Consider the following 26,271-nt stretch of genomic DNA (forward strand, 5'->3'; position numbering starts at 1 on the left):
CAATAATTGTACACTAGCAGGGCACCTCTATACGTATCAATGTGCCCCGTGTCTTAGTGTATCAAAGTGCCCCAATGGACATTTTCAAGAAACTAACATTTATTAATAAAACCACTGAATTTATTTAAAAATCACATGTAATCTTGATTACTGAGTGGAATAACTTACTTGGTCTTAATAAATCTTAAGGATTTAAAACAGCGTTGGAACACTTTTACATTTCTCATAATTGTTCATTTGGCTGCACTAAAAACACACCTACTCTTGTCAAACGCCAACAGCTAACTGGTGGGCAGCGTGGTCACAACTGTTGTACTCACACATCTATAGACATGTTTCTCGAAATTGAAATATTGTTGGTGTATCAATGTGCCCCTTGCATCAATGTGCCCCCCTCCCCCCTACATGCCACAGAAGCTGCTCCCCTGGGCAAGGAAGGAGCAGGAATCCCTAAAGGGGAGGATCTGTATGTGATCCCATCTCTAGAGCTCACATAAACACCAGAGGGAAGGTGGCCGGGGCGTAAAAGGCAAAAGCATTGGCCTCGAATGCAGGCCTCAGGGATGCTTCTCCCCGTTCCCCCCATAGAGACCTGGGACCCCTTCTCCAGAAGGGACCTCCGAGAATCATAGAATCATAGAGTTGGAATAGACCACAAGGGCCATCGAGTCCAACCCCCTGCCAAGCAGGAAACACCATCAGAGCACTCCTGACATATGGTTGTCAAGCCTCTGCTTAAAGACCTCCAAAGAAGGAGACTCCACCACACTCCTTGGCAGCAAATTCCACTGTCAAACAGCTCTTACTGTCAGGAAGTTCTTCCTAATGTTTAGGTGGAATCTTCTTTCTTGTAGTTTGGATCCATTGCTCCGTGTCCGCTTCTCTGGAGCAGCAGAAAACAACCTTTCTCCCTCCTCTATGTGACATCCTTTTATATATTTGAACATGGCTATCATATCACCCCTTAACCTCCTCTTCTCCAGGCTAAACATGCCCAGCTCCCTTAGCCGTTCCTCATAAGGCATCGTTTCCAGACCTTTGACCATTTTGGTTGCCCTCCTCTGGACACGTTCCAGTTTGTCAGTGTCCTTCTTGAGCTGTGGTGCCCAGAACTGGACACAGTACTCCAGGTGAGGTCTGACTAGAGCAGAATACAGTGGCACTATTACTTCCCTTGATCTAGATGCTATACTGCTATTGATGCAGCCCAGAATTACATTGGCTTTTTTAGCTGCCGCGTCACACTGTTGGCTCATGTCAAGTTTGTGGTCAACCAAGACTCCTAGATCCTTTTCACATGTACTGCTCTCAAGCCAGGTGTCACCCATCTTGTATTTGTGCCTCTCATTTTTTTTGCCCAAGTGCAATACTTTACATTTCTCCCTGTAAAAGTTCATCTTGTTTGTTTTGGCCCAGTTCTCTAATCTGTCAAGGTCATTTTGAAGTGTGATCCTGTCCTCTGGGGTGTTAGCCACCCCTCCCAGTTTGGTGTCATCTGCAAATTTGATCAGGATGCTCTTGAGTCCATCATCCAAGTCGTTGATAAAGATGCTGAATAAGACCGGGCCCAAGACAGAACCCTGTGGCACCCCACTAGTCACTCTTCTCCAGGATGAAGAGGAACCATTGATGAGCACCCTTTGGGTTCGGTCAGTCAGCCAGTTACAAATCCACTGAGTGGTAGCATAGTCAAGACCGCATTTTACCAGCTTCTTTACAAGAATATCATGGGGCACCTTGTCGAATGCCTTGCTGAAATCAAGGTAGGCTACATCCACTGCGTTCCCTTCATCAACAAGGCTTGTAGTTCTGTCAAAAAACGAGATCAGGTTAGTCTGACATGCCTTATTTTTCAGAAATCCATGCTGACTATTGGTGATCACAGCATTCCTTTCTAGGTGCTCACAGAGAAGGAGGAAGCCAGGGCGGACCAGTCCCTGGACCTTGGAGGCAATGCCTGGACTCCTCTGGAAATATGCAATATAATGTTCCTTTCCCCATTGGCCAGGAACCTAAGCTCCTTTTGGGGTTGTCATTCCGCACCCCAAGGTTCCTCCAAGGCCTTGGGGAAGGAAACTGAGGCAGGCTTAGCCATGACAAGAGATCTGGCAGCCCCCCAGGGCCCTGCAGGGGATTCAGGGTGGGGGGCTGCCTCTTCCTCTGGCCATGGCAGCCCCCTTGAAGCCTGGAAGAAAGGCAGGAGACCCTCAGCAGAGAGCAGCCAAGTCCGGTTCTTCTCCGCAGTGGCTTCCTCTTCTGAGAACTCCCTCTCTTTCTTGTCTGGGCTGGACTGGGAGGACCCCAGTTGAGCCAGTTCCCCTCAGTCTCCCCACTGGGCTCCAGTGGCCCCCTGAGACCTGCAGGGATCTGGAGTGGAAGCGACTTCTCCTGTTGAACTACCGGCTGAGGGGGAAGAACAAGCGAGGGCCGTTCAGAAAGGGCTCCTGGGACCCTGAGGAGCCAGAAGGGGTCTGGTGAGGAGCAAGGTGTTCAGTTTCTGTTAACTGATTCTCATGAAAACTTACAGATTCTGGCTTCACACAATTAACTCAAGGCAGTGTCAATTTACTCTTGGCAGAAAGCCAAGGTCTGCTTGACCTAGAAACTACTTACTCTGATTGGTTAATGACCAGCACTCAACTCTGTTATCTAGGAATGCTAGCACAGTTTGGGTTAGGTGTGTTAGGTGTGTTAGGAGTTAGGAGTAGGAGTGTTGTGTATGGTTAAGAGAGAGAGAGAAAGAAAGGATTTATTTTGCTTTGTTTTGTATGCAGAAACTCTGCTGGTTTTATTTTTCCTTTTAATAAATCCTGTAAATAGTTATTCTGAGTCAAGCTGACTAGTCATTTCCACCTCAACTAGCTTCTTCGCTGTGCAGGAAAACTCTGCTACGTTTGGGCTAAAGCCATTAGAGCTATGCCTGACACTTCAAAGTTCCATGACAAGGCTGCTCTGCGGAGGCAAAGCCATCACGGCAGGAAGGCGGCTGAGGACGCCCCATCTGCGCTTGCGCCCGAAGCTGCTGCCCTCCTTCGCTGGGAGGAGAGACCCCCGAGAGCGTGGGACCCCTGAGGTCCTCAGGGAGGCATGATGTCTCTGCGAGCAGCTGGGGCATGCAGAAGAAACAAAATGGCATTCCCGCCTTTTTCAGAAAAGGGCGGGAAATGCCATCTCCTGGCCCTGCTGCCTCCGTGGGTTCCTGCCTGGCCTGCTTGGCCATGAGGGGGGAATGCAGCTGCCCCCAAACTCTTCCCTTCCCCAGACATTGAGGGTGGAGAGGAACATTAAGAGAAGGAGAAATGAAGGAGAAGCTGGGAGGGGGAGCAGCCAAGAGGGAAACTCAGGGGGAAACTCCCTCAGGAAACCTGGCAAAGGAGAGGACGAGGCCCAGGGGAATCTGAAAGGGGATTGGCCAGCCTTCAAATGGAGAGGCTTCTGATTGGTCCTGCTCTGGGGTGAGAAATGGGGTCAAATGGTTCTGAGAGCCCAGTATAAACTGGTTTTCTGACAGGAAACACGGGGAAAGGATGGAGTTGGGGGGGAAGAGTCCCAGAGTGGGGGGGGCTGCCCCCTGAGCAGCATGTGCCCCTCTCCCTCCCTCCCTCTCCTGGGCTTCGCCTTTCCTGCCTGTGGTGCTTTTACGGCGGGGGGGGGCTTCCACACCTGCCCCCCCCCCCAGATCGCGTGTGCATTCCTCGCATGGGACACTTCCTCATCTGTCTCTTTTCCTGGGCTGCAGAAGCAGGAAATTCCGCTTGGCTGGGGGGGGGGGGGGAGATTATTTTCGGAACGGGGAGGGATCTCCTCCATTATTCCCCACACTCGCTGATCGTGGGGGCGTTGAAAGGGTGTCTTGATGAAGCCATTTCTTAGCCTCTTCTCCATCCCAGCCTTTCTTTGGGATCCAGGAGCCTCTATGTTGGAGGAGGGGGAGAGCCAAGGTAACCCCCCCTCATTGCTATCCCCGTCTTTGGTACAGAGGGGGGAGGGGAGCAGCCCCGTGAGCGCAGAAGCAGGAAAAATGCAGGCAGGGAGAGGGAGGGGTTGCCCTCGGCTTTGCAAGGGTTAAAAGGAGCAAAGCCGGATTCCTAGAGAGGGCAGGAAGTGAAGGGGGAGGGGGGTGAATGTCCTCCATGCCAAAATCCCTCCCTCCCACCTCCCTTCCTGCGGCAGAGAGGAGGTTGCTTTGTTTTCTCTCCTTTGCAAAAGCTTCCTCGGTGAGTCCCCTCTCTCTTTCCCCTCAGAGGCCCCATGGGTGCAGGGAGGGAGAATGGGGGTCCCTGCTCAGATCATGCGCGGTGGGGGGAGACCCCCAAGTCAGGGAGCAGTGGGTCCTCTTTGTCCTCTCTGCCAAGCCAGGGAGGGGGCGAGTTCGCAGGAGGTCTGCAGCTCTGCTCTTCCTTGGGATCCAGATGCTGCCTTCATTTTGGGGGAGGGGGCTTTGAGCACAGGGAGTAGAAATGCCCTCCTGCATCTGCAGCAGCACAACTGGACCACTTCCTCTGTCCCAGATGCAACAACACATGTCTCTCTCTCTCCTGTCCTCTCCACCCACAGCTGGCGCTGTTACCTTCCAACAGCTGGATCTCACTCCCAAAGGCACTCTCTTCCATGGTCTCCCAAGACAGATGGAGGCCAAGGAACCATTCCCACCCCCTCACAATGCACAATGGGGCTTTCCCTCCCCTCCCCCTCCTGATGCCTTGAGGACGTTGGGGGGGGGGGAAGTCCACCCCACCAGATGCTGAGAGAGGAGGTCCTTCCATCTGGAAAATGGGAACACTTTGAAGAATTATGTAAAGATGAGTGCCGTATAATCATAATAATAAAATTATTACAATGTGGAATTCCATTTACACAAAGAATAATACCCATCATTAAAATTGTTCCATTACGATGTTGAAATAAGCATGCAGGAAAAGAATAGAATTAAAACAGTGCAGCTATTAAGAGGCAGAAAAGAACAGAGCAATGTGTAGAAGATGGTCTTCATTCTCCCTTTCTCTCTTAGGGTCCAGTGTGTTTGGAAGACGTAGCGTATTTTTCGCCCTATAGGACGCACTTTTCCCCCTCCAAAAATGAAGGGGAAATGTGTGTGCGTCCTATGGGGCAAATGCAGGCTTTCGCTGAAGCCTAGAGAGCGAGAGGGGTCGGTGCGCACCGACCCCTCTCCCTCTCCAAGCTTCAGGAAGCTATCCGCAAGCCGTGGGAGCCCGTGGGAGTTTCCCCCGGGCTCCCCTGGCTTGCGCAGAGCTGCCTGCACCCTGAAGCCCCGGCGCACTGAGCAGTCACGATGGGGCTTCGGGTAGCTGTGCGCAAGCCGCAGGAGGGCTCCCCCGGCTTGCACAGAGTTGCCTCTTATCCCGAAGCCCCGGCGCGCTGAGCAGTCACGCTGGGGCTTCGGGTAGCTCTCCGCAAGGCACAGGAGCCCGGTGCCGGGCTTGCGGAGAGTTACGTGCACGCTGAAGCCTGCGCGCACTGAGCTCAGCGTGCCCAGGCTTGGCGCAGCTCTCCACAAGGCGTGGGAGCCCGACGCTGGGCTCCCGCGGCTTGCGGAGAGTTGCCTCTTCTGGGGGCTGGGGTCGGGGGAAGCTCGGGCTTCCCCCGTCCCAGCCCCGTGCCTGGGGGGGAAATAATTCCCCCCTTTATTTCCCCCCCAAAAAAACTAGGTGCGCCTTATGGGACGGTGCGTCCTATAGGGCGAAAAATACGGTAGCTTTTTGTTTCACACACAAGGACTGGGCGTTGCTGGATCCTGACCAGAGAGCTCTGCAGAAGGAAGTCAAGGGGGTGAAGTGTGGGATCCTGGACTCTCTGGTAAGGCTCCCTGCTGGATCATCAGATCAGTTTTGAAATTCCATACAGATCTCTGTAGGACAAACCTCCGCAATTTTGAGGGAGCCCAATAGCGCCAGCTACAGCGTCTGAGATTTTAAGACACCCACAACACTTCTTGAATGGAAAACTATCAATGTGTGCGTGTGTGGGCGGGTATCTCCTGTTTTATCTGGGAATATTCTTCCACCAAAACTTTGTAAAAGCATTGCAGGAGATCCTGGGGTCCCTACCAGGCCCCAATAACTCAGACACCCCAGGGTCCTTGTACTTGAGGAATCTGGGAAATGACCTTATTGACAGAACTGAAAAGACTTTATTACAATCCTTCTGTGCTCTGCCACAAGACGCCCAGAATGAAATACTCTCCAGATTTGACCTCTTACGTTCCTGACTGATAAGTCTGAAGAAGGAGCAAAGGCCTCATGCAAGCAAAACTTGACCCTTTGTGCTCCAGATCCAGCCCACTAGATATACCACCGTGAGATAAATTCTCGCTTTCGGGGAATAACCAAAGCTTAGAAGCTGGGAACTCCAAGGCCATAAACTAGAACAAGTCTTAAACTAAAAGTACTTAGGAATGGTGATCCAGGCTTCAGGATCCAATAAACTACACATAAATTCCATCAGGACCTCTGGGTGGAAAACAGCAAATTGTATCCTCAAATCTTCCCCAAAGATTTGGTCCCCATGAAACCCCTGACAGAGGCGGGATATAAATAATAAATTATTATTATTATTATTATTAAATATGGCCACAACATCTGTCTGGCTTGCAATTAGAGGCTTCTAAAGCGTGTCAACTGTGCTCTCCACACAAAGCACCTAGCATGGGGGCACCTACATGTAATAGTTCCTCTGCTATTTTCTGCCCATGCTCTGGGGTTGCAGTTTTCAGGCTTGGGGACAGGACGGTGAGTGGTTTTTCACCAAGTTCTGTCAGTTATCCCCACTGAGTTCAAAGGGATCTACTATCAGGTCACTAGTGTGCAGACAATGCCATCCTGGAGAGGTTTAGAAATGGGGCTTCTCTTGGGAAGGGGCTGCCCCATTTGTGCCTCTCCAGGGGCAGGGGAATATCTAGGGCAAGAGAATCCCTGCAGGGCCTCTGAGGCTCCCTTTGCTTCTTCCTCTCTCCCAGGACCCTGCAGCTTCTTTTGGCTCCTTGACTCCTCAGGAAGGATGAAAGAGACGGATCCTGCAAAGCTAGCGAGGATGGAAGGGGGAAGGTGGACGGTTGACCTGGTCAGGTTGTCTCCTGCATCCCTCCCCACAACCTCTGAGCGTTCCCTCCCAGGTACCTCTGAGAGATCTGGTGAGTCCCAGGGGAGTGGAGATGGGGACCTGGATGGACGGAGCCGGAGAGGTATCAGGGCTTGCTCAGCTTGGGGGTGGGAGGAGGCAGGCAGGTGGATGGAGATGGAGAAGGGGAGCACTTTTTTGGGCTCCTCCACCTGCTTCCTGCCTGCGCCTTTGTCATCTTCAGGCAATTTGAGCTAGGAATACAGTCGTATAGTCGGAATCCATTCTTGAAGTCTCTTCGACTTCCGAGGCGCGACTTTTGATTGGCTCTTACAATGGGAAGAGCAGATCGGAAGCTGACGCAATGTCACTTTCTCTCCCTGGCACTGCTTCCCTTTCCCTCAGCTGAAATCTGACTGTCGGAAGATTTGTAAGATTAAAATATCACTTATTTATGCCGAACAATGTTATGAGATAGGTATTGATGTAACTGAAAAAAGAAACAAAACAGAATGCAATTAATTGGTAAACTATTAGACGTGATAGAAGGAAGTCACAAAGCTCCTTCGAGCAGAAGATGTTAAGAAAAAAGATATGATGAGATGTATTGTGTCTATATGTTAAAAAAAATCTTTGGGAAAACAGGTTGCAAACAAACCTTATTATAACAGATGTAAACAAGGAGTTTTGGTTCTTCTTCCACAGAAATGGAACAAACAGTGCTGTTTATTATTTTCTGTTAACATGAATACAGATTCAAGTTATAGGCTGTATGCTGTTTAGGCTTAAGGTTACTTCCTTGTACACATTTTCCATGGATCAGGCTTATCCACACACATTTCTGGAACTGAATCCTGATCCTGCGTCCTCCGTGTGTTGCCTTTTTCTTTTCTTTTTGGACTAGCTGTTATTTGCTTTTAAAAACAAGGATCATAGGACCACTAAATGATGCAAATATGTAGACCAGGGGTCGGCAATCTATGTCCCACCGGCCACAAGCGGCTCATAGGGGTCATTTAACTGAGCTGCCCCCGAACTGAGCCGTCTGCTCGGTGAGTCCCGTGTCTACACATGTGATCCTGCCCACGGAGCGATCTCCGTGAGAGTGAACCAGCCCAGGCAAGGTAAAGCTTGCCGACCCCTGATGTAGACCCAGTCTTCTCATGTCATTTGTAGATCTCAAAACTAGCAGAATCTATTTGCAGGAATATCTATAACATACGATTCATCGTTAGTGGTCAGTGTGTGAGTTCTGGGTTCTTGAAATGTTTTGGTTTTTTTATATTTTTTAAATGATATTTATTAAGAATTTTAAAATTACAAAGAAATAGAGAGAAAAAGAAGAAGAAAAAAATAAAAACAATAGAAAGACAAACAGCAGTCAAACAATACAAATCGATAAAAGTCAAAATCAAAAAACAAAAACAAAACACATAACACATCAAAATCACAAAACAAGAATAAACCACAAAAATTTAAAAACAGATCCAATATTCCCAAATCCTTAACTGTCATGACCTTATTTCATCGTCCTCCTCACACCTCCCTTTTTTGTATTCTAGTTGTTAATTATAACAGCAAATCCTTTCCATGTTTCATAATATCTTGTCGTTAAATTAACTTGATCTATTTTGACCTATATTACATAAAAAACCTTTAAATTTAAAACTTAAATCTTATTTATACCAATTTCTCCTAACCTTAGCATATTCTTGCAAAGTTCTTTTTAACATTTCTGCTAAAGCCAAATAATTTCGTTCCAACAAAATTAATATTCATTAATTTTTCAAAACAATCCTAAATAAATGTTTTAAAAAACTTTCTTCCAATCTTCATCCAACGTCTCTTCCTCCTGGTAGCGGGTTTAGTCAGTCCTTTCTATCCCATCCATCTAGTTCATTAACCTGGTAATCTTATGTCCGAGGCCCTTAAGTCTCTTCCATGTCCCTTCCACAGATCTTCTTCATATTTATACCTGTACTTTACTTTGTCTCCTGCTCCTTTCACTCGTGGAAACTCCAACTTAACAATATTTTTGTCCCTTCTCGACAGATCAGCCCCTTTTCCATAGTCCACACTGAACTCCATGTGATTTTTAAAGACATGTTTCAAACCCCCTCCAGAGTTGAGGACCCCCACATCCCCAAACTCCTCACGGCCCATTGCCAGACTTGAAAAGTCAAAACATCCCTGCATAGGGGGGTCTATCCAGCCCCCCATCTCCAAGCCAAATACAACTCTATCTCTCAAAATCTGGCTTTTTCCAAGTTCATTTGTCAGATCCAACAACTCATGTTCCTGCTGGGCCACAGCTCCCTCCATCTCTGCCACCCGAGGTCCAACAACAACCTCCTCCCTCATCTGATCTGTCAGAGCACAAGTTGGTTCCTGGGTGGGTTCTATATAGATACCCACTGCCTGTCCAAAATTTCTAATCGCAACAGTCATCAAATCCGTCTTCTCATGTAACTGTTCCAGTAAAGCACTTGTCTTGCAGAAAGCACGCACCAGAGCCTCTGAGTACATTGTTATGCAAGGTCAGAAGTCTGTTCCCACAGTCTTAATCTATTTGCAGCTGCAAAGCTCCCCAGTTCAAATTCAATAACAGTTTCACAAGCTCCCTCTAGGGGAAAAACTTCTATTTGTATCCATCTCTCTCTTTTTTTTTCAAAAGCAGATCTAACAACAGTTTCCTTTTTCAGATATTTTGTCAATATTTGTTCCTTTAAAATGCGAAGGAGAACAATGGAATCATTATGTTTCTCTTCTTTTGACTGTCTGTCAAAAAAGTTTGTCTGTAGTCAATGAACTTCCCAAAAGCTTCTGTCCTGACACCCCGCTCCCAGGTTCAAGACGGTGGAGAATTACTTTTCTTTACACTCTCTTCTGCAGGTTTAAACAATCCAGAAAAAATCCCTCCTCTTCTCCTGCTTCCGAAGGGGGTTCGGTACTTTTAAATGATGAAAGTTGATCCTTTGCGAACGATTTTTTGAACTCTAGTTTACCATGTCTTTGCTTTAATCTATCTACAAGAAACGGAAGGCAGACTTCCTGTTTAGACCTTCCCGCTTCAGTGCCAATTTAAGAAGAATTTCTCAATCCAATTTTCTGTTCTACTCACTGGTCGTTGTTTAAAGTCCAATTGTCCAAATTTAGTCTACTCACGGGTAGTTGTTTTTGTAGCCAAATTGTCCCAGGAAAAAGGTAGCGCTCTCCGGCAACGGCTGTGCGGCTTCGCTCCACGGAAGAAGCAGTTGACTCTCAGCACCGAACCACTTGCCCCTCTTCGCTCCGGAACCCATAATTGGGTTCCTTTACGGATTGGGGGCGCGCGAAAGGTGCCTGCCGAGTCCCATGGTCACAGGCTTCATCCGCCTGTGATTTTTTTAAGGGTTCCCGCTTCGCCGTAGCGGAACAGACCCGTTTTCCGTGGAGCCAGTCCCTCCGGATCAGAGGGAATCCGCCATTACCGATGGCGCCACCCCGGAAGTCCCATGAAATGTTTTAAACTGGAACAAAAAATGGGGAAACAGGAGAGAACAGAGAGCATTCAACATTGCATAGCCGAATGCCTAGTCAGGAGTTCTTGTGGCTGTTGTATTAGGTTAAGTGTGATTAATAGTCATTTTTCCTCTTCTGTTACCAATGAAACAATACGGAGTTGGTCTCCTCATGAACACAGGACAGGGGTTCAAACTGAAGAAAGTGATTTACGTATAAATTTAAATTTAGACCAATCAGATTGAGGCATCTGCTGATGGGGTGTAGGTTTCACAGACAAGGCATGGATGTTAATGGATCCTGACCAAAGAGTTCTGCATAAGGAAGTAAAGGAGGAGAATCGTGGGATCATGGACAGTCTGACCCCCTCTCTCCTTCTGTAATCTTCATAGAACTCTAACCCAATGGTTGCCATTAATTTCATTCTGAATTGATTCTAGAATGTATTTTAATTACCTTATTTTTTGCTTCATAAGACGAAAGAACTCACAGTGGTGAGAAATTGCATCAGTGCTTGGAATGTGGAAAGAGCTTCAGTCGGAAGGATACTCTCACTTCCCATCGAAGAATTCATACAGGGGAGAAACCCTATCAATGCTTGGAATGTAGAAAGAGCTTCACCCAAAGGGCCCATCTCCTGATGCATCAAAAAACTCATACAGATCAGAAACCCTATCAATGCTTGGAATGTGGAAAGAGCTTCAGTCGGAAGGATACTCTCACTTCCCATCACAGAATTCATACAGGGGAGAAACCGTATCAGTGCTTGGAATGTGGAAAGAAATTCAGACTGAGCTCACAGCTCACTTCCCATCACAGAATTCATACAGGGGAGAAACCCTATCAGTGCTTGGAGTGCGGAAAGAAATTCAGACTGAGCTCACAGCTCACTTCCCATCACAGAATTCATACAGGGGAGAAACCCTATCAGTGCTTGGAATGTGGAAAGAGCTTCAGTCACAACGTATCTCTCACTTCCCATCAAAGAATTCATACAGGGGAGAAACCCTATCAGTGCTTGGAATGCGGAAAGAAATTCAGTCACAGAGTCTCTCTCACGTTCCATCAAAGAATTCATACAGGGGAGAAACCATACCAGTGCTTGGAATGTAGAAAGACCTTCAGTCATAGTAGGATTCTGACAACCCATCAAAGATTTCATACAGGGGAAAAACCCTATCAGTGCTTGGAATGTGGAAGGAGCTTTAGTGAGAGTGGAAAACTCACTTCCCATCGAAGAATTCATACAGGGGAGAAACCCTATCAGTGTTTGCAATGCGGAAAGTGCTTCAGTCAGAGGAAAAGTCTCACTTCCCATCAAAGAATTCATACAGGGGAAAAACCTTTTCAGTGCTATGAATGTGGAAAGAGCTTCACTCAGAGGGCCAATCTCACTTCCCATCAAAGAATTCATACAGGTCAGAAACCCTATCAATGCTTCGAATGTGGAAAGAGCTTTAGTCGGAGCAACTCTCTCACTTCCCATCAAAGAATTCATACAGGTGAGAAACCCTATCAGTGCCAGGAATGTGGAAAGAGCTTTCGTGAGGGGGGAAAACTCGCTTCTCATCGAAGAATTCATACAGGGGAGAAACCCTATCAATGCTTGGAATGTGGAAAGAGCTTTCATGAGGGGAGAAAACTCGCTTCTCATCGAAGAATTCATACAGGTGAGAAACCCTATCAATGTTTGGAATGTGGAAAGAGCTTTCGTGAGAGGGGAAAACTCGCTTCTCATCGAAGAATTCATACAGGGGAGAAACCCTATCAATGTTTGGAATGTGGAAAGAGCTTTCGTGAGAGGGGAAAACTCGCTTCTCATCGAAGAATTCATACAGGGGAGAAACCCTATCAATGCTTGGAATGTAGAAAGAGCTTCAGTCGGAGGGATAGTCTTACTTCCCATCAAAGAATTCATACAGGGGAGAAACCCTAACAGTGCTTGGAATGTTTAAAGAAGAAACAATAATAACAACAGATATAGGTAGGTAGCCATGTTGATCTGCCATAATCGAAACAAAATAAAAAAGTTTGCTATTGGTATGAACTTTCGTGTGCATGTACACTACTTCAGATACCATGCATGAATAAACTTAGTTGGTCTTTAAGGTGCTACTGGAAGAAAAAATTATTACTTGTACCCTCCCCATCTGGCTGGTGTTCCACAGATATGCTGGGCAGCTCCCAACAGAATATTGAAAACATGATAAAACATCAAGCGTTGTTGTTGTTTAGTCGTTTAGTCGTTTCTGCCTCTTCGTGACCCCCTGGACCAGAGCACGCCAGGCACTCCTGTCTTCCACTGCCTCCCGCACTTTGGTCAGACTCATGCTGGCAGCTTTGAGAACACTGTCCAACCATCTCATCCTCTGTCGTCCCCTTCTCCTTGTGCCTGCAATCTTTCCCAACATCAGGGTCTTTTCCAGGGAGTCTTCTCTTCTCATGAGGTGGCCCAAGTACTGGAGCCTCAGCTTCATGATCTGACCTTCCAATGAGCACTCAGGGCTGATTTCCTTCAGAATGGAGAGGTTTGATCTTCTTGCAGTAGAATTGTAGAGTTGCAAGTAAAAGTAAAAGGTAAAGGACCTCTGGACGTTTAAGTCAAAGGAGACTGTGTTACAGCGCTCATCTCGCTTTCAGGCTGAGGGAGCTGTCGTTTGTCCACACACAGCTTTCCGAGTCATGTGGACAGCATGACTAAACCGCTACTGGCACACGGAGGACCGTGACGAGTGCCAGAGCGCACATAAACACCGTTTACCTTCCCACTGCTGTGGTACCTATTTATCTACTTGCACTGGTGTGCTTTCGAACTGCTATGTTGGCAGGAGCTGGGACAGAGCAATGGGAGCTCACCCCGTCATGCAGATTCATACTGCCGACCTTCCGATCAGCAAGCCCAAGAGGCTCAGTGGTTTAGACCACAGCGCCACCCGCGTCCCTACAAGAGTTGCAAGTACCCTGGGGTCATCCAGTCCAACCCTCTGCAACACAGGAATCTCATTTCAAGCATCCCTGAGAGATGGCCATCCACCCTCTTCTCAAAAACTGCCAGTGAAGGAGAGACCACAAACTCCAGAGGGAGACCAGTCCACTGTCAAACAACTCTAATCACCAGGAAGATGAACCCTTTGATAAATTTGGTTTTGGCAACTTCAAAACAACATACAAGATCCTGGTTTTTCCCTGAGATATGACACTTGAAAATCGGCCATATTATATTTAGAAATGATTTTGGCCACGTAGAAGAAGAGTTTGGATTTGATATCCTGCTTTAGCATTACCCGAAGGAGTCTCAAAGCGACTAACATTCTCCCTTCCCTTCCTCCCCCACAACAAACACTCTGTGAGGTGAGTGAGGCTGAGAGATTTCAGAGAAGTGTGACTAGCCCAAGGTCACCAAGCTGCTGCATGTGGAAGAGCGGAGACGCGAACCTGGTTCCCCAGATTACGAGTCTATCGCTCTTAACCAGTACACCACAGTGGCTCTTGTAGTAAACAACAGTATTTTTCTTTCCAAATTTAATGATTAGGAAATCTCCAACATTTATATTTTCAGGATTGGGAACATCAATAATTGTACACTAGCACTTCTATACGTATCAATGTGCCCCATGTCTTAGTGTATCAAAGTGCCCGAAACAGACATTTTCAAAAAATTAACATTTATTAATAAAACCACTGAATTTATTTAAAAAGCCCTTGTAATCTTGATTACTGAGTGGAATAACTTACTTGGTCTTAATAAATCTTAAGGATTTAAAACTGTTGGAGCACTTTTACATTTCTCATAATTGTTCATTTGGCTGCACTAAAAACACACCTACTCTTGTCAAACGCCAACAGCTAACTGGTGGGCAGCGTGGTCACAACTGTTGTACTCACACATCTATAGACATGTTTCTCGAAATTGAAATATTGTTGGTGTATCAATGTGCCCCTTGCATCAATGTGCCCCCTCCCCCCTACATGCCACAGAGGCTGTCCCCCTGGGCATGGAAGGAGCAGGAATCCCTAAAGGGGAGGATCTGTATGTGATCCCATCTCTAGAGCTCACATAAACACCAGAGCGAAGGTGGCTGGGGCGTAAAAGCCAAAAGCATTGGCCTCGAATGCAGGCCTCAGGGATGCTTCTCCCCGTTCACCCCCATAGAGACCTGGGACCCCTTCTCCAGAAGGGACCTCCGAGGAGGAGGAGGCCAGGGCGGATCAGTCCCTGGACCTTGGAGGCAATGCCTGGACTCCTCTGGAAAGATGCAATATAATGTTCCTTTCCCCATTGGCCAGGAACCTAAGCTCCTTTTGGGGTTGGCATTCCTCACCCCAAGGTTCCTCCAAGGCCTTGGGGAAGGAAACTGAGGCAGGCCTGGCCATGACAAGAGGAAGAGCTCTGGCTGCCGCCCAGGGTCCTGCAGAGGATTCAGGGTGGGGGGCCTGCCTCTTCCTCTGGCCATGGCAGCCCCCTTGAAGCCTTGTAAGAAAGGCAGGAGACCCGCAGCAGGGAGCAGCCAAGTCTGGTTCTTCTCCGCAATGGCTTCCTCTTCTGAGAGCGCCCTCTCTTTCTTGTCTGGGCTGGACTGGGAGGACCCCAGTTGAGCCAGTTCCCCTCAGTCTCCCCACTGGGCTCTAGTGGCCCCCTGAGACCTGCAGGGATCCGGAGTGGAAGCGACTGAGGATGCCCCATGAGTGCTGGCCCCCAAAGCTGCCGCCCTCCTTCGCTGGGAGGAGAGACCCCCGAGAGCGTGGGACCCCCGAGGTCCACAGGGGAGCCATGACGTCTCTGGGAGCGGCTGGGGCCTCCATATGAAACAAAATGGCATTCCCGCCTTTTTCGGAAAAGAGCGGGAAACGCCATCTCCTGGCCCTGTCGCCTCCGTGGGTTCCTGCTTAGCCTGCTTGACCATGAGGGGGGGGGATGCAGCTGCCCCCAATCTCTTCCCTTCCCCAGACATTGAGGGGGGGCATTAAGAGAAGGAGAAATGAAGGAGAAGCTGGGAGGGGGAGCAGCCAAGAGGGAAACTCAGGGGGAAAACTCCCTCAGGAAACCTGGCAAAGGAGAGGACGAGGCCCAGGGGAATCTGAAAGGGGATTGGCCAGCTCTCAAATGGAGAGGCTTCTGATTGGTCCTGCTCTGGGGTGAGAAATGGGGTCAAATGGTTCTGAGAGCGCAGTATAAACTGGTTTTCTGACAGGAAACACAGGGAAAGGATGGAGTTGGGAGGGGGGGAAAGAGTCCTAGAGTGGGGGGGGGCTGCCCCCTGAGCAGCATGTGCCCCTCTCCCTCCCTCCCTCTCCTGGGCTTCGCCTTTCCTGCCTGTGGTGCTTTTACGGGGGGGGGGCTTCCACACCTGCCCCCCCCCCCAGATCGCGTGTGCATTCCTCGCATGGGACACTTCCTCATCTGTCTCTTTTCCTGGGCTGAAGAAGCAGGAAAGTCCGCTTGGCGGGGGGGGGGGAGAGATTATTTTCGGAGGGGGAGGAATCTCCTAGCTAGGGAGCCCCCCCATTCTTCCCCCCACTCGCTGATCGGGAGGGTGTGGTTTTTTGTTGAGGGGTGTCTTGATGGAGCCATTTCTTAGCCTCTTCTCCATTCCAGCCTTTCTTTGGGATCCAGGAGCCTCTATGTTGGAGGAGGGGGAGAACCAAGGTAACCCCCCCATGGCCACCCCCGTCTCCCTTTCGGTTGGTCTGGATCATATGTGGGCTCGTTGGGGCAGAGTCCTTGGCACAGACGGGGGCAGCCCCTTGAGCGCAGGCGCAGAAGCAGGAAAACTGCAGAGAGGGAGGAGGTGCACGAGTTAAAAGGAGCAAAGCTGGATTCCTAGAGAGGACAGGAAGTGAAGGGGGGGTCAAGGTCCTCCATGGCTAAATTCCCTCCCTCCCACATCCTTTCCTGCAAGCAGAGAGGAGGTTGCTTTGTTTTCTCTCCTTTGCAAAAGCTTCCTTGGGGCCCCTCCTGGAATCCGGTGAGTCCCCCATTTCCTCCCCCTGAGGGTGCAATAGGGAGAAGGGGGTCCTAGAGGTGCAGGGAGGGGGCATGGGGGTCTCTGTTCAGATCATGCACGGTGGGGGAAGAAGAGAGAAGAAGAGGAGGAGTTTGGATTTGCTATCCCGCTTTATCACTACCCTAGGGAGTCTCAAAGCGGCTAACAATCTCCTTTCCCTACCTCCCCCACAACAAACACTCTGTGAGGTGAGTGGGGCTGAGAGACTTCAGAGAAGTGTGAGTAGGCCAAGGTCACCCAGCAGCTGCATGTGGAGGAGCCAAGACCCAAACCCTGTTCCCCAAATTACGAATCCACCGCTCTTAACCACTACACCACACTGGTCCTCCCTTGTCCTCTCCGCCAAGCCAGGGAGGGGGCCAGTTTGCAGGAGGTCTGCAGCTCTGTTCTTCCTTGGGATCCAGATGCTGCCTTCCTTTTTGGGGAGGGGGCTTTGGGTCAAGAAAAACTGGGCAGGCAAAGAAACCCCCTTCAGACTGAGGTGTAAGTCACATTTGTGAACAGAGGCTGCAGCCAGACGGGAACATTTGCACATGGGGGAGCACAGGGAGAAGAAAAGCCCGTCTGCATCTGCACAACCGGACCATTTCCTCTGTCCCAGATGCAACAACACATGTCTCTCCCCTATTCAGGCTAAACAAGTACACAAACTAATGTCAAAGCAAATTTCAGATGTATTTTCAGGAAATGCTAAAGCAAGGATAAAAGACTCCTTCTCCCAACATTCTGGGACAAATGAGGAGCGGTTATCAGTCACTGGGTGGCTTGTGCTACTAACAGAGGACATGGAACACATAAAATCCTTTTCCCCCATGACTGTGATAAAATCCTTACTATCCTGATAGGTACTTGTAAAACCTTCTGGGAGAAAATCTAGCAGAGGGTCTGTGGGTTTTGATAAACAAGAAATGGAAATTGGTGTTATCTCAAAATAGACTAGTTCTGTCAAGCTACCCTAAGCCTTTGGGAATCTTGTCAGAAGAGGAGTGTAAAGCTCACCTCTGGAGTTTTTTTAAAGGGTAGACATGTCTGGTGTCTTAAGAACAGAAGAGATTTAGGACATGTGGAAGATCTATACTTTGATGGCTTCCATTCCAGGGTGGGGGCCACATTTCGAGACTGGAGACTTGTGAAGATGGTGTATAAACACAGATAATATCTAAGGAGGAGTGGTGTATTAGTCTCAAGATATTTCAAAAATGTGGCATTGCCATCTCCTCTGCTTCCACGTACAGATTTGGTCTCCATGCAACCCCAGACAGAGGCAAATATGGCCACAACATCTGGCTTGTGATGAGTGAGCTCAAAGATTGTGAACAGGGCTCTCCATACAAAGCACCTAGCATGGGGGCACCTACATGTAATATCTACTCTGCTCTTTTCTGCCCATGCTCTGGGGTTGAAGTTTTCATTTTTTTTTTAATAAATATTTATTGGGGTTTTACAGAAAAAGTAGAGATTTACAGAATAAAAAAAACCACAAAAAAGATAAACAATGAATAAAGAAAACACAAAAAATACAAAAATTAATACGAAAAACAAATAATTAGAAAAGAAGTTAAAAAACAAATCCATTTTTTTTGATATCTTTAAATTCATATGCTTATTTCCTTGACCTCCTCACACCTCCCCCCTTTGTACTCCCATTTACATAATCAGTTCAGCAAATTCTTACCCTTTTTCATTTATCTTAACTTTATATCATAACATATTGTAACTCAATATTTTCGTCCATTTATCAATACATTTTTTACATATTCTTGTTAACTTTTGTTGCTAATTACCACTTATTGCCAATCCAAACATAATTTTAACATTCATTAATTTTACAGTATTTCTGAAGATAGTCTTTAAATTTCTTCCAGTCTTCTTCCACCAACTCTTCTCCCAGGTCTCGGATTCTGCCAGTCATTTCCGCCAATTCCATATAATCCATCAGCTTCATCTGCCACTCTTCCAGGGTGGGTAGCTCTTGTGTCTTCCAATACTTTGCGATAAGTATTCTTGCTGCTGTTGTTGCGTACATAAAGAAAATTCTATCCTTCTTTGGTACCAATTGGCCGACTATGCCCAAGAGAAAGGCCTCTGGCTTCTTCAGGAATGTATATTTAAATACCTTTTTCATTTCATTATATATCATCTCCCAGAAAGCCTTAATCTTTGGGCACGTCCACCAAAGGTGAAAGAATGTACCTTCATTTTCTTTACACTTCCAACATTTATTATCGGGCAAATGATATATTTTTGCAAGCTTGACTGGTGTCATGCTGGGGTTGAAGTTTTCAGGCTTGGGGACAGGATGGTGACTGGTTTTTGCACCAAGTTCTGTCAATTATCCCCACTGAGTTCAAAGGGATCTACTCTCAGGTCACTACTGTGCAGACCATGCCAGCCTTACGAAGTGGGGTGAGGAGTATACAGAGGAAATTGGAATCACTGGAGATGTTTAGAAATGGGGCTTCTCTTGGGAAGGGGCTGCCCCATTTGTGCTTCTCCAGGGGCAGGAGAATATCTAGGGCAGGAGAATCCCTGCTGGGCCTCTGAGGCTCCCTTTGCTTCTTCCTCTCTCCCAGGACCCTGCAGCTTGTTTTGGCTCCTTGACTCCTCAGGAAGGATGAAAGAGACGGATCCTGCAAAGCTAGTGAGGATGGAAGGGGGAAGATGGACGGTTGACGTGGTCAGGTTGTCTCCTGCATCCCTCCCCACAACCTCTGAGCGTTCCCTCCCAGGTACCTCTGAGAGATCTGGTGAGTCCCAGGAGAGTGGAGATGGGGACCTGGATGGACGGAGCCAGAGAGGTATCAGGGCTTGCTCAGTCTGGGGGTGGGGGGAGGCAGGCAGGCAGATGGAGATGGAGAAGGGGAGCACTTTTTTGGGCTCCTCCACCTGCTTCCTGCCTGCGCCTTTGTAATCTGCAGGCATTTTGAGTTAGGAATACAGCTGAACCTCAGAAGTCGAACAGAATCCGTTCTGGAAGTTGGTTCAACGTCCGAGGCGTGACTTTTGATTGGCTCTTGCAATGGGAAGAGCCGATCGGAAGCTGCAATGACGCAACGTCACTTTCTCTCCCTGGCACTGCTGGGCCAGCCCTCTGCTTCCCTTTCCCTCAGGCGAAATCCCAATGAAGTATGAATCACGAGTGACCGTGGGTTTTCTTTGGGAAAACAGCTTGAAAACAAACCTTATTATAACAGATGTAAACAAGGAGTTTTGGTTCTTCTTCCACTGAAATAGAACAAACAGTGCTGTTGTTTTTTTCTATTAACATGAATACGGATTCAAGTTATAGGCTGTATGTTGTTTAGGCTTAAGGTTACTTCCTTGTACACATTTTCCATGGATCAGACTTCTGCACACAAATTTCTGGAACTGAATCCTAATCCTGCGTCTTCCGTGTATTGCCTTTTTCTGTTCTTTTTGGAATAACTTTTATTTGCTTTTAAAAACAAGGATCATAGGACCACTAAAGGATGAAATATGTAGACCAGGAGTCAGCAATCTACCATCCTCGGGCCGCAAGCGACTCACGGGGGTCATTTAACCGGCCCCTGAGCTGCCCCCAAGCCGTCCGCTCGGCGAGTCCTGTGTGTACACACGTGATCCTGCCCACGGAGTGATCTCCGTGAGAGTGAACCAGCCCAGGCGAGGTAAAGCTTGCCGACCCCTGATGTAGACCGAGTCTTCTCATGTCATTTGTACATCTCAAAACTAGCAGAATCTATTTGCAGGAATATCTATAACATACGATTCATCATTAGTGGTCAGTGTGTGAGTTCTGGGTTCATGAAATGTTTTAAACTGGAAGAAAAAATGAGGAAACAGGAGAGAACAGAGAGCATTCAACATTGCATAGCTGAATGCCTAGTCAGGAGCTCTTGTGGCTGTTGTGCTCAGATAAAGTGTGAGTTATAGTCACTTTTCCACTTATGTTTCCAATGAAACAATACAGAGTTGGTCTCCTCATGAACACGGGAGGGGGGTTCAAACTGAAGAAAGTGATTTATGTATAAATTTAAATTTAGACCAATCAGAGTGAAGCAACTGCTAATGGGGTGTAGGTTTCACAGACAAGGCATGGATCCTGTCCAAAGAGCTCTGCAGAAGGAAGTAAAGGAGGAGAATCATGGGATCATGGACCCTCTCAGTAAAACTCCCTGTTGGATCATAAAATCAGTTTTGAAATTTCATACATACCTCTATGTCAGGGGTCAGCAAGCTGCAGCCCATGGGGGGTCGTTTAAACGGGCCACAAGACACCCCTGAACCAAGCCACCCGCTCAGCGAGTCCCCGCGTGCTGCGCTAAACCAGTCCAGGGCGGGGACTCGCTTCCATGGTGCCGGAAATCAGACGCAGACACATGAGCGATCCAGACCATGGTGGGATCTTCGCAGGGCTGAACCGACCCAGGAAAGGTGACCCCTGCTCTGTGTGACGAACCTTCACTATTTTGGTGGAATGAAAAGCTAAGCAGTTGGCTCCTTACTTCTCTCGCCCTGACCTAGCTACTGTGATCCACACGACAGACACCTCCAGGCTTGATTATTGTAACTCACGCTACGTGGGGATGCCCTTGAGACTGACCCAGAAACTCCAGCAGGTACAGAATGCTAAGGCAGGACTCTGGTGGGTCTGGAAGCCTTTCGCAAGAAATACCTCTGCTCACTCAGAGATATATTTGCAGTCTTTATTTACATACATATTTACAAGGTACAGGACATAGCTTCATGCATCTGAATCCTCGGTAGCAGATCCAGGAAGTGGGAGCTTTTGGCTCCTCCTCCAGCAGAGGAGCTTGAGAAGCCCCAAGCGCCTCATTTGTTCCCTACATTTTAACCCCCTTCTGTCCTATGCTGAAGGAATGGGCATTGACTCTCTCTCTGTCCTCCCTCTGAACTGGTCGAGTGGTGTTGATGGTCTCCAGCATCCGGGAGCGTCCTTGCTGCTTGAGCTCCTTCTGCTTGCTTGTCCTCCTCTCCCTCTCTTGTCTTTTCTAACGGCTCTTGTTCTTCCCCCTCCCTCAGCTCTGGGGCATTCCCTGGCAGCCCCGTGACAGACTCCTTACGGGGTCCTCACTGCAGGATCACATTCACCCAGTTCTGTACCAGCTGCACTGGCTCCTGGTGGAGTACAGGGTCAGGTTTAAGGTGCTGGTTTTAACCTTTAAAGCCCTATACGGCCTAGGACCCTTGTACCCACGGGACCGCCTCTCCTGGTCTGCCCCACGGAGGACCTTACAGTCTTCAAGCAAAAACATCTTCGAGGTCCCGGGCCACAGGGAGGTTAGGCTGGCCTCAACCAGAGCCAGGGCCTTTTCGGCCTTGGCCCTGATCTGGTAGAACACTGTCACAAGAGATTAGGGCCCTGCGGGACTTGACATCTTTCCTCAGGGCCTGCAAGACAGAGCTGTTCCACCAGGCCTTTGGCCAAGGCACAGTCTGACCCCCTCTCTCCTTCTGTAATCATCCTAGAATTCTAACCTGGTGGTTGCTATTAATATGATTCTGAATTAATTCTAAAATGTATTTTAATTGACTGTGTGATTTTATGTACACTGTGCTTTTTTTACCTGTTGTTAGCTGCTCCGAGCCCGGCTTTGGCCGGGAAGGGCGGAATACAAATAATTCATTATTATTATTATTATTATTATTATCATAATCATCATTATCATTATCATTATTATCATTATTATCATCATCATCATCATCTGGGATTCCAACATCCTCACCGTGAATCCTGAATGGAGGGATATCAACTGTTTTCTCTGTGAATATTCTTCATTTCGTAAAGCTTTTTTAAGCAATGACCAGGCTTCTTTGAACTACCCAGGCTTTTTTAAATGTCATCTTCAGATTTTTTAGGGTCACGACTGGACAAACAGGCCAAACTCTATGCCAAAGGATAAGAGGTAAAGGTAAAGGGACCCCTGACCATTAGGTCCAGTCGTGACCGACTCTGGGGTTGTGGCGCTCATCTGGCTTTATTGGCCAAGGGAGCCGGTGTACAGCTTCCGGGTCAAGTGGCCAGCATGATGAAGCTGATTCTGGCGAACCAGAGCAGCACATGGAAACGCCGATTATCTTCCCGCTGGAGCGGTACTTTTTGTGCTTCCATACTGCTAGGTTGGCAGGAGCAGGGACCAAGCAATGAGAGCTCACCCCGTGGCGGGGATTCGAACCTCCGACATCCTAATCAGCAAGTCCTAGGCTCTGTGGCTTAAGCCACAGCGCCTCCCACACCAAAGGATAAATGGACATAAATCTGATATCAGGAATCACAAGACAGAGAAACCAGTAGGAGAACACTTCAGTCTCCCGGGACATTCTAAACAAGATCTCAAAGCAGCTGTCTTATTACAAAAGAATTTCAGAAATAGACTGGAAAGAGCAGTTGCTGAATTGCAACTTATTACCAAACTTAAAACCATGGAGAGACCTGGTCTGAATAGAGACATTGGATTCTTATCTCACTATACATGGTATATGTAGCTATTTTTAGCCATCTCACCCCTTGCTTTTTCCTGTAAGACCAATTGCAGTCGTTAATAGTCATCAACAGATTTACCACACCTATCAGCCAATCACCAATTCCCACCACCCTTCTGAGTAATACCCCTCCCCACCCTCTCATTATATATAAGGGTCTGGTGACTTCTGTTTCAGTGTATCTGAAGAAGTGTGCATGCACACAAAAGCGCATACCAATAACAAACTTAGTTGGTGTCTAAGGTGCTACTGGAAGGAATTTTTTAATTCATTAACATCGTTCAATAATCTGGGGAATAATCTTCCTGAGACTCTAATTAGCTTCTCTCTTCATTGCAGATGGCGATGAATTGGAAGGGAAGAACAAAGGGGATCACAACAGAATCCACACAGCGGAGAAGTCAAATAAATATTCAGGGTGTAGAGAGAACATCCGTCAGAGCTCCCAGTCCACCTCCCATCAAGGAAACAGCTTCATTCGGAGGCATAGCCTTACTTCACACGAAAGAACTCACAGTGGTGAGAAATTGCATCAGTGCTTGGAATGTGGAAAGAGCTTCAGTCGGAAGGATTCTCTCATTTCGCATCAAAGAATTCATACAGGAGAGAAACCCTATCAGTGTTTGCAGTGTGGAAAGTGCTTCAGTCAGAGGAGCAATCTGACAACCCATCAAAGGATTCATACAGGGGAGACACCCTATAAGTGCTTGGAATGTGGAAAGAGATTCAGACAGAGCTCAGAGCTCACTTCCCATCACAGAATTCATACGGGGGAGAAACCCTATCAGTGCTTGGAATGTGGAAAGAGATTCAGACTGAGCTCAGAGCTCACTTCCCATCAAAGAATTCATACAGGGGAGAAGCCTTATCAGTGCTTGGAATGTGGAAAGAGCTTCAGTCAGAGCAACAGTCTCACTTCCCATCAAATAAATCATACAGGGGAGAAGCCTTATCAGTGCTTGGAATGTGGAAAGAGCTTCAGACAGAGGCACGGTCTCACTTACCATCAAAGAATTCATACAGGGGAGAAACCCTATCAGTGCTTGGAATGCGGAAAGAGCTTCAGTAACCGCCAAATTCTCACTTCCCATCAAAGAATTCATACAGGGGAGAAACCCTATCAGTGCTTGGAATGCGGAAAGAGCTTCAATTGGAGGACTAGTCTTACTTCCCATCAAAGAATTCATACAGGGGATAAGCCTTTTCAGTGCCATGAATGTGGAAAGAGCTTCATTCAGAAGAATACTCTCACTTCCCATCAAAGAATTCATACAGGGGAGAAACCATATCAATGCTTCCAGTGTGGAAAGAGCTTCATTCACAGCCACGAACTCACCATCCATCAAAGGATTCATACAGGTGAGAAACCCTATCAGTGCCAGGAATGTGGAAAGAGCTTTTGTGAGAGGGGAAAACTTGCTAAGCATCAAAGGATTCATACAGGGGAGAAACCATATCAGTGCTTGGAATGTGGAAAGAGCTTCACCCAAAGGGCCCATCTCCTGACCCATCAAAAAACTCATACAGGTCAGAAACCCTATCAGTGCTTGGAATGTGGAAAGAGCTTTCGTGATAGGGATAAACTCACTTCCCATCAAAGAATTCATACTGGGGAGAAACCCTATCAGTGCTTGGAATGTAGAAAGAGCTTCAGTCGGAGGGATAGTCTTACTTCCCATCAAAGAATTCATAAAGGGGAGAAACCCTATCAGTGCTTGGAATGTGGAAAGAGCTTCAGATGGAAGGTTAGTTTCACCTCCCATCAAAGATTTCATATAGGAGAGAAACCATAAGTGTTAGAGGGGGTTTTTCCTCTGGTGGCAGATGACAGAAGACTGACAGCACGAGACCGGTGTAAAACCAAATCAAATAAAGATTTATGACAAAGCAACAAACAGCAAAGCTTGTGGGTGTTTTTCCTGCAGGCAAAGTTCAAACTGCAACTTTTCCTTCTTTTATAGTCATGACCAGCTGTAACCAATCTGCCCAAAGCTCACAGAAACAGTTCTTAAAGGTACAAACATCCTTACTGTTTCTTTGAAGAATGACTCCCAACACTAACAGTGCTTGGAATGTTTAAGGAACTAATACAGTGGTGCCCCGCAAGACGAATGCCTCGCAAAACGAAAGGGTTTTTCAGTTTTTGCGTCGCTTCGCTAGACGATTTTCCCTATGGGCTTGCTTCGCAAGACGAAACGTCTTGCGAGTTCTTGCGAGTTTGTTTCCTTTTTCTTAAAGCCGCTAAGCCGTTAATAGCTGCTAAGCCGTTAATAGCCGCTAAGCCGCTAATAGCCACTAAGCCGCTAATAGCCGTGCTTCGCAAGACGAAAAAACTGCAAGACGAAGAGACTTGCGGAACGGATTAATTCCGTCTTGCGAGGCACCACTGTAATAATAACAGATACAGGTAGGTAGCTGTGTTGGTCTGCCATGATCGAAATAAAATAAATTCTTCCAGTAGCACCTTAAAGGCCAACTAAGTTTGTTATTGGTATGAGCTTTCGTGTGCATGTAAACTACTTCAGAGACCATGCATGAATAAACTTAGTTGGTCTTTAAGGTGCTACTGGAAGAATTTTTTTAAAAAATAATAATTTATTACTTGTACCCTGCCCATCTGGCTGGTGTCCCACAGCCACGCTGGGCAGCTCCCAACAGAATATTGAAAACATGATAAAACATCAAGTGGCGTTGTTCTTTAGTCGTGTCTGACTCTTTGTGACCCCCTGGACCAGAGCACGCCAGGCACTCCTGTCTTCCAGTGTCTCCCGCACTTTGGTCAGACTCATGTTGGTAGCTTTGAGAACACTGTCCAACCATCTCATCCTCTGTTGTCTCCTTCTCCTTGTGCCCTCATTCTCCTTGTGCCCTCAATCTTTCCCAACATCAGGGTCTTTTCCAGGGAGTCTTCTCTTCTCATGAGGTGGCCAAAGTATTGGAGCCTCAGCTTCAGGATCTGTCCTTCCAGTCAGCACTCAGGGCTGATTTCCTTCAGAATGGATGTTGGATCTTCTTGCAGTCCATGGGACTCTCAAGAGTCTCCAGCACCATAATTCAAAAGCATCCATTCTTCGGCAATCAGCCTTCTTGATGGCCCAGCTCTCACTTCCATACATCACTACTGGGAAAACCATAGCTTTAACTATATGGACCTTTGTCACCAAGGTGATGTCTCTGCTTTTTAAGATGCTGTCTAGGTGTCAAG

General features: G+C 47.5%; 1 protein-coding gene across 1 annotated transcript; it reads left to right on the forward strand.

The window, feature by feature from the left end:
* The first annotated feature begins 4,116 nt into the window (after positions 1-4,116).
* Positions 4,117-24,968, forward strand: LOC310756956 (uncharacterized protein). Its single transcript, XM_083601941.1, has 4 exons — positions 4,117-4,217; positions 6,977-7,150; positions 19,157-19,381; positions 23,406-24,968. Exons 2-4 carry the CDS (start codon positions 7,018-7,020, stop codon positions 24,857-24,859), a joined length of 1,812 nt encoding a protein of 603 aa, XP_083458067.1. The 5' UTR covers positions 4,117-4,217; positions 6,977-7,017; the 3' UTR covers positions 24,860-24,968.
* The last annotated feature ends 1,303 nt before the right edge of the window (positions 24,969-26,271 follow it).

This window comes from Podarcis filfolensis, assembly GCF_964270895.1.
Source record: "Podarcis filfolensis genome assembly, chromosome: 2".
NCBI lineage: Eukaryota > Metazoa > Chordata > Lepidosauria > Squamata > Lacertidae > Podarcis > Podarcis filfolensis.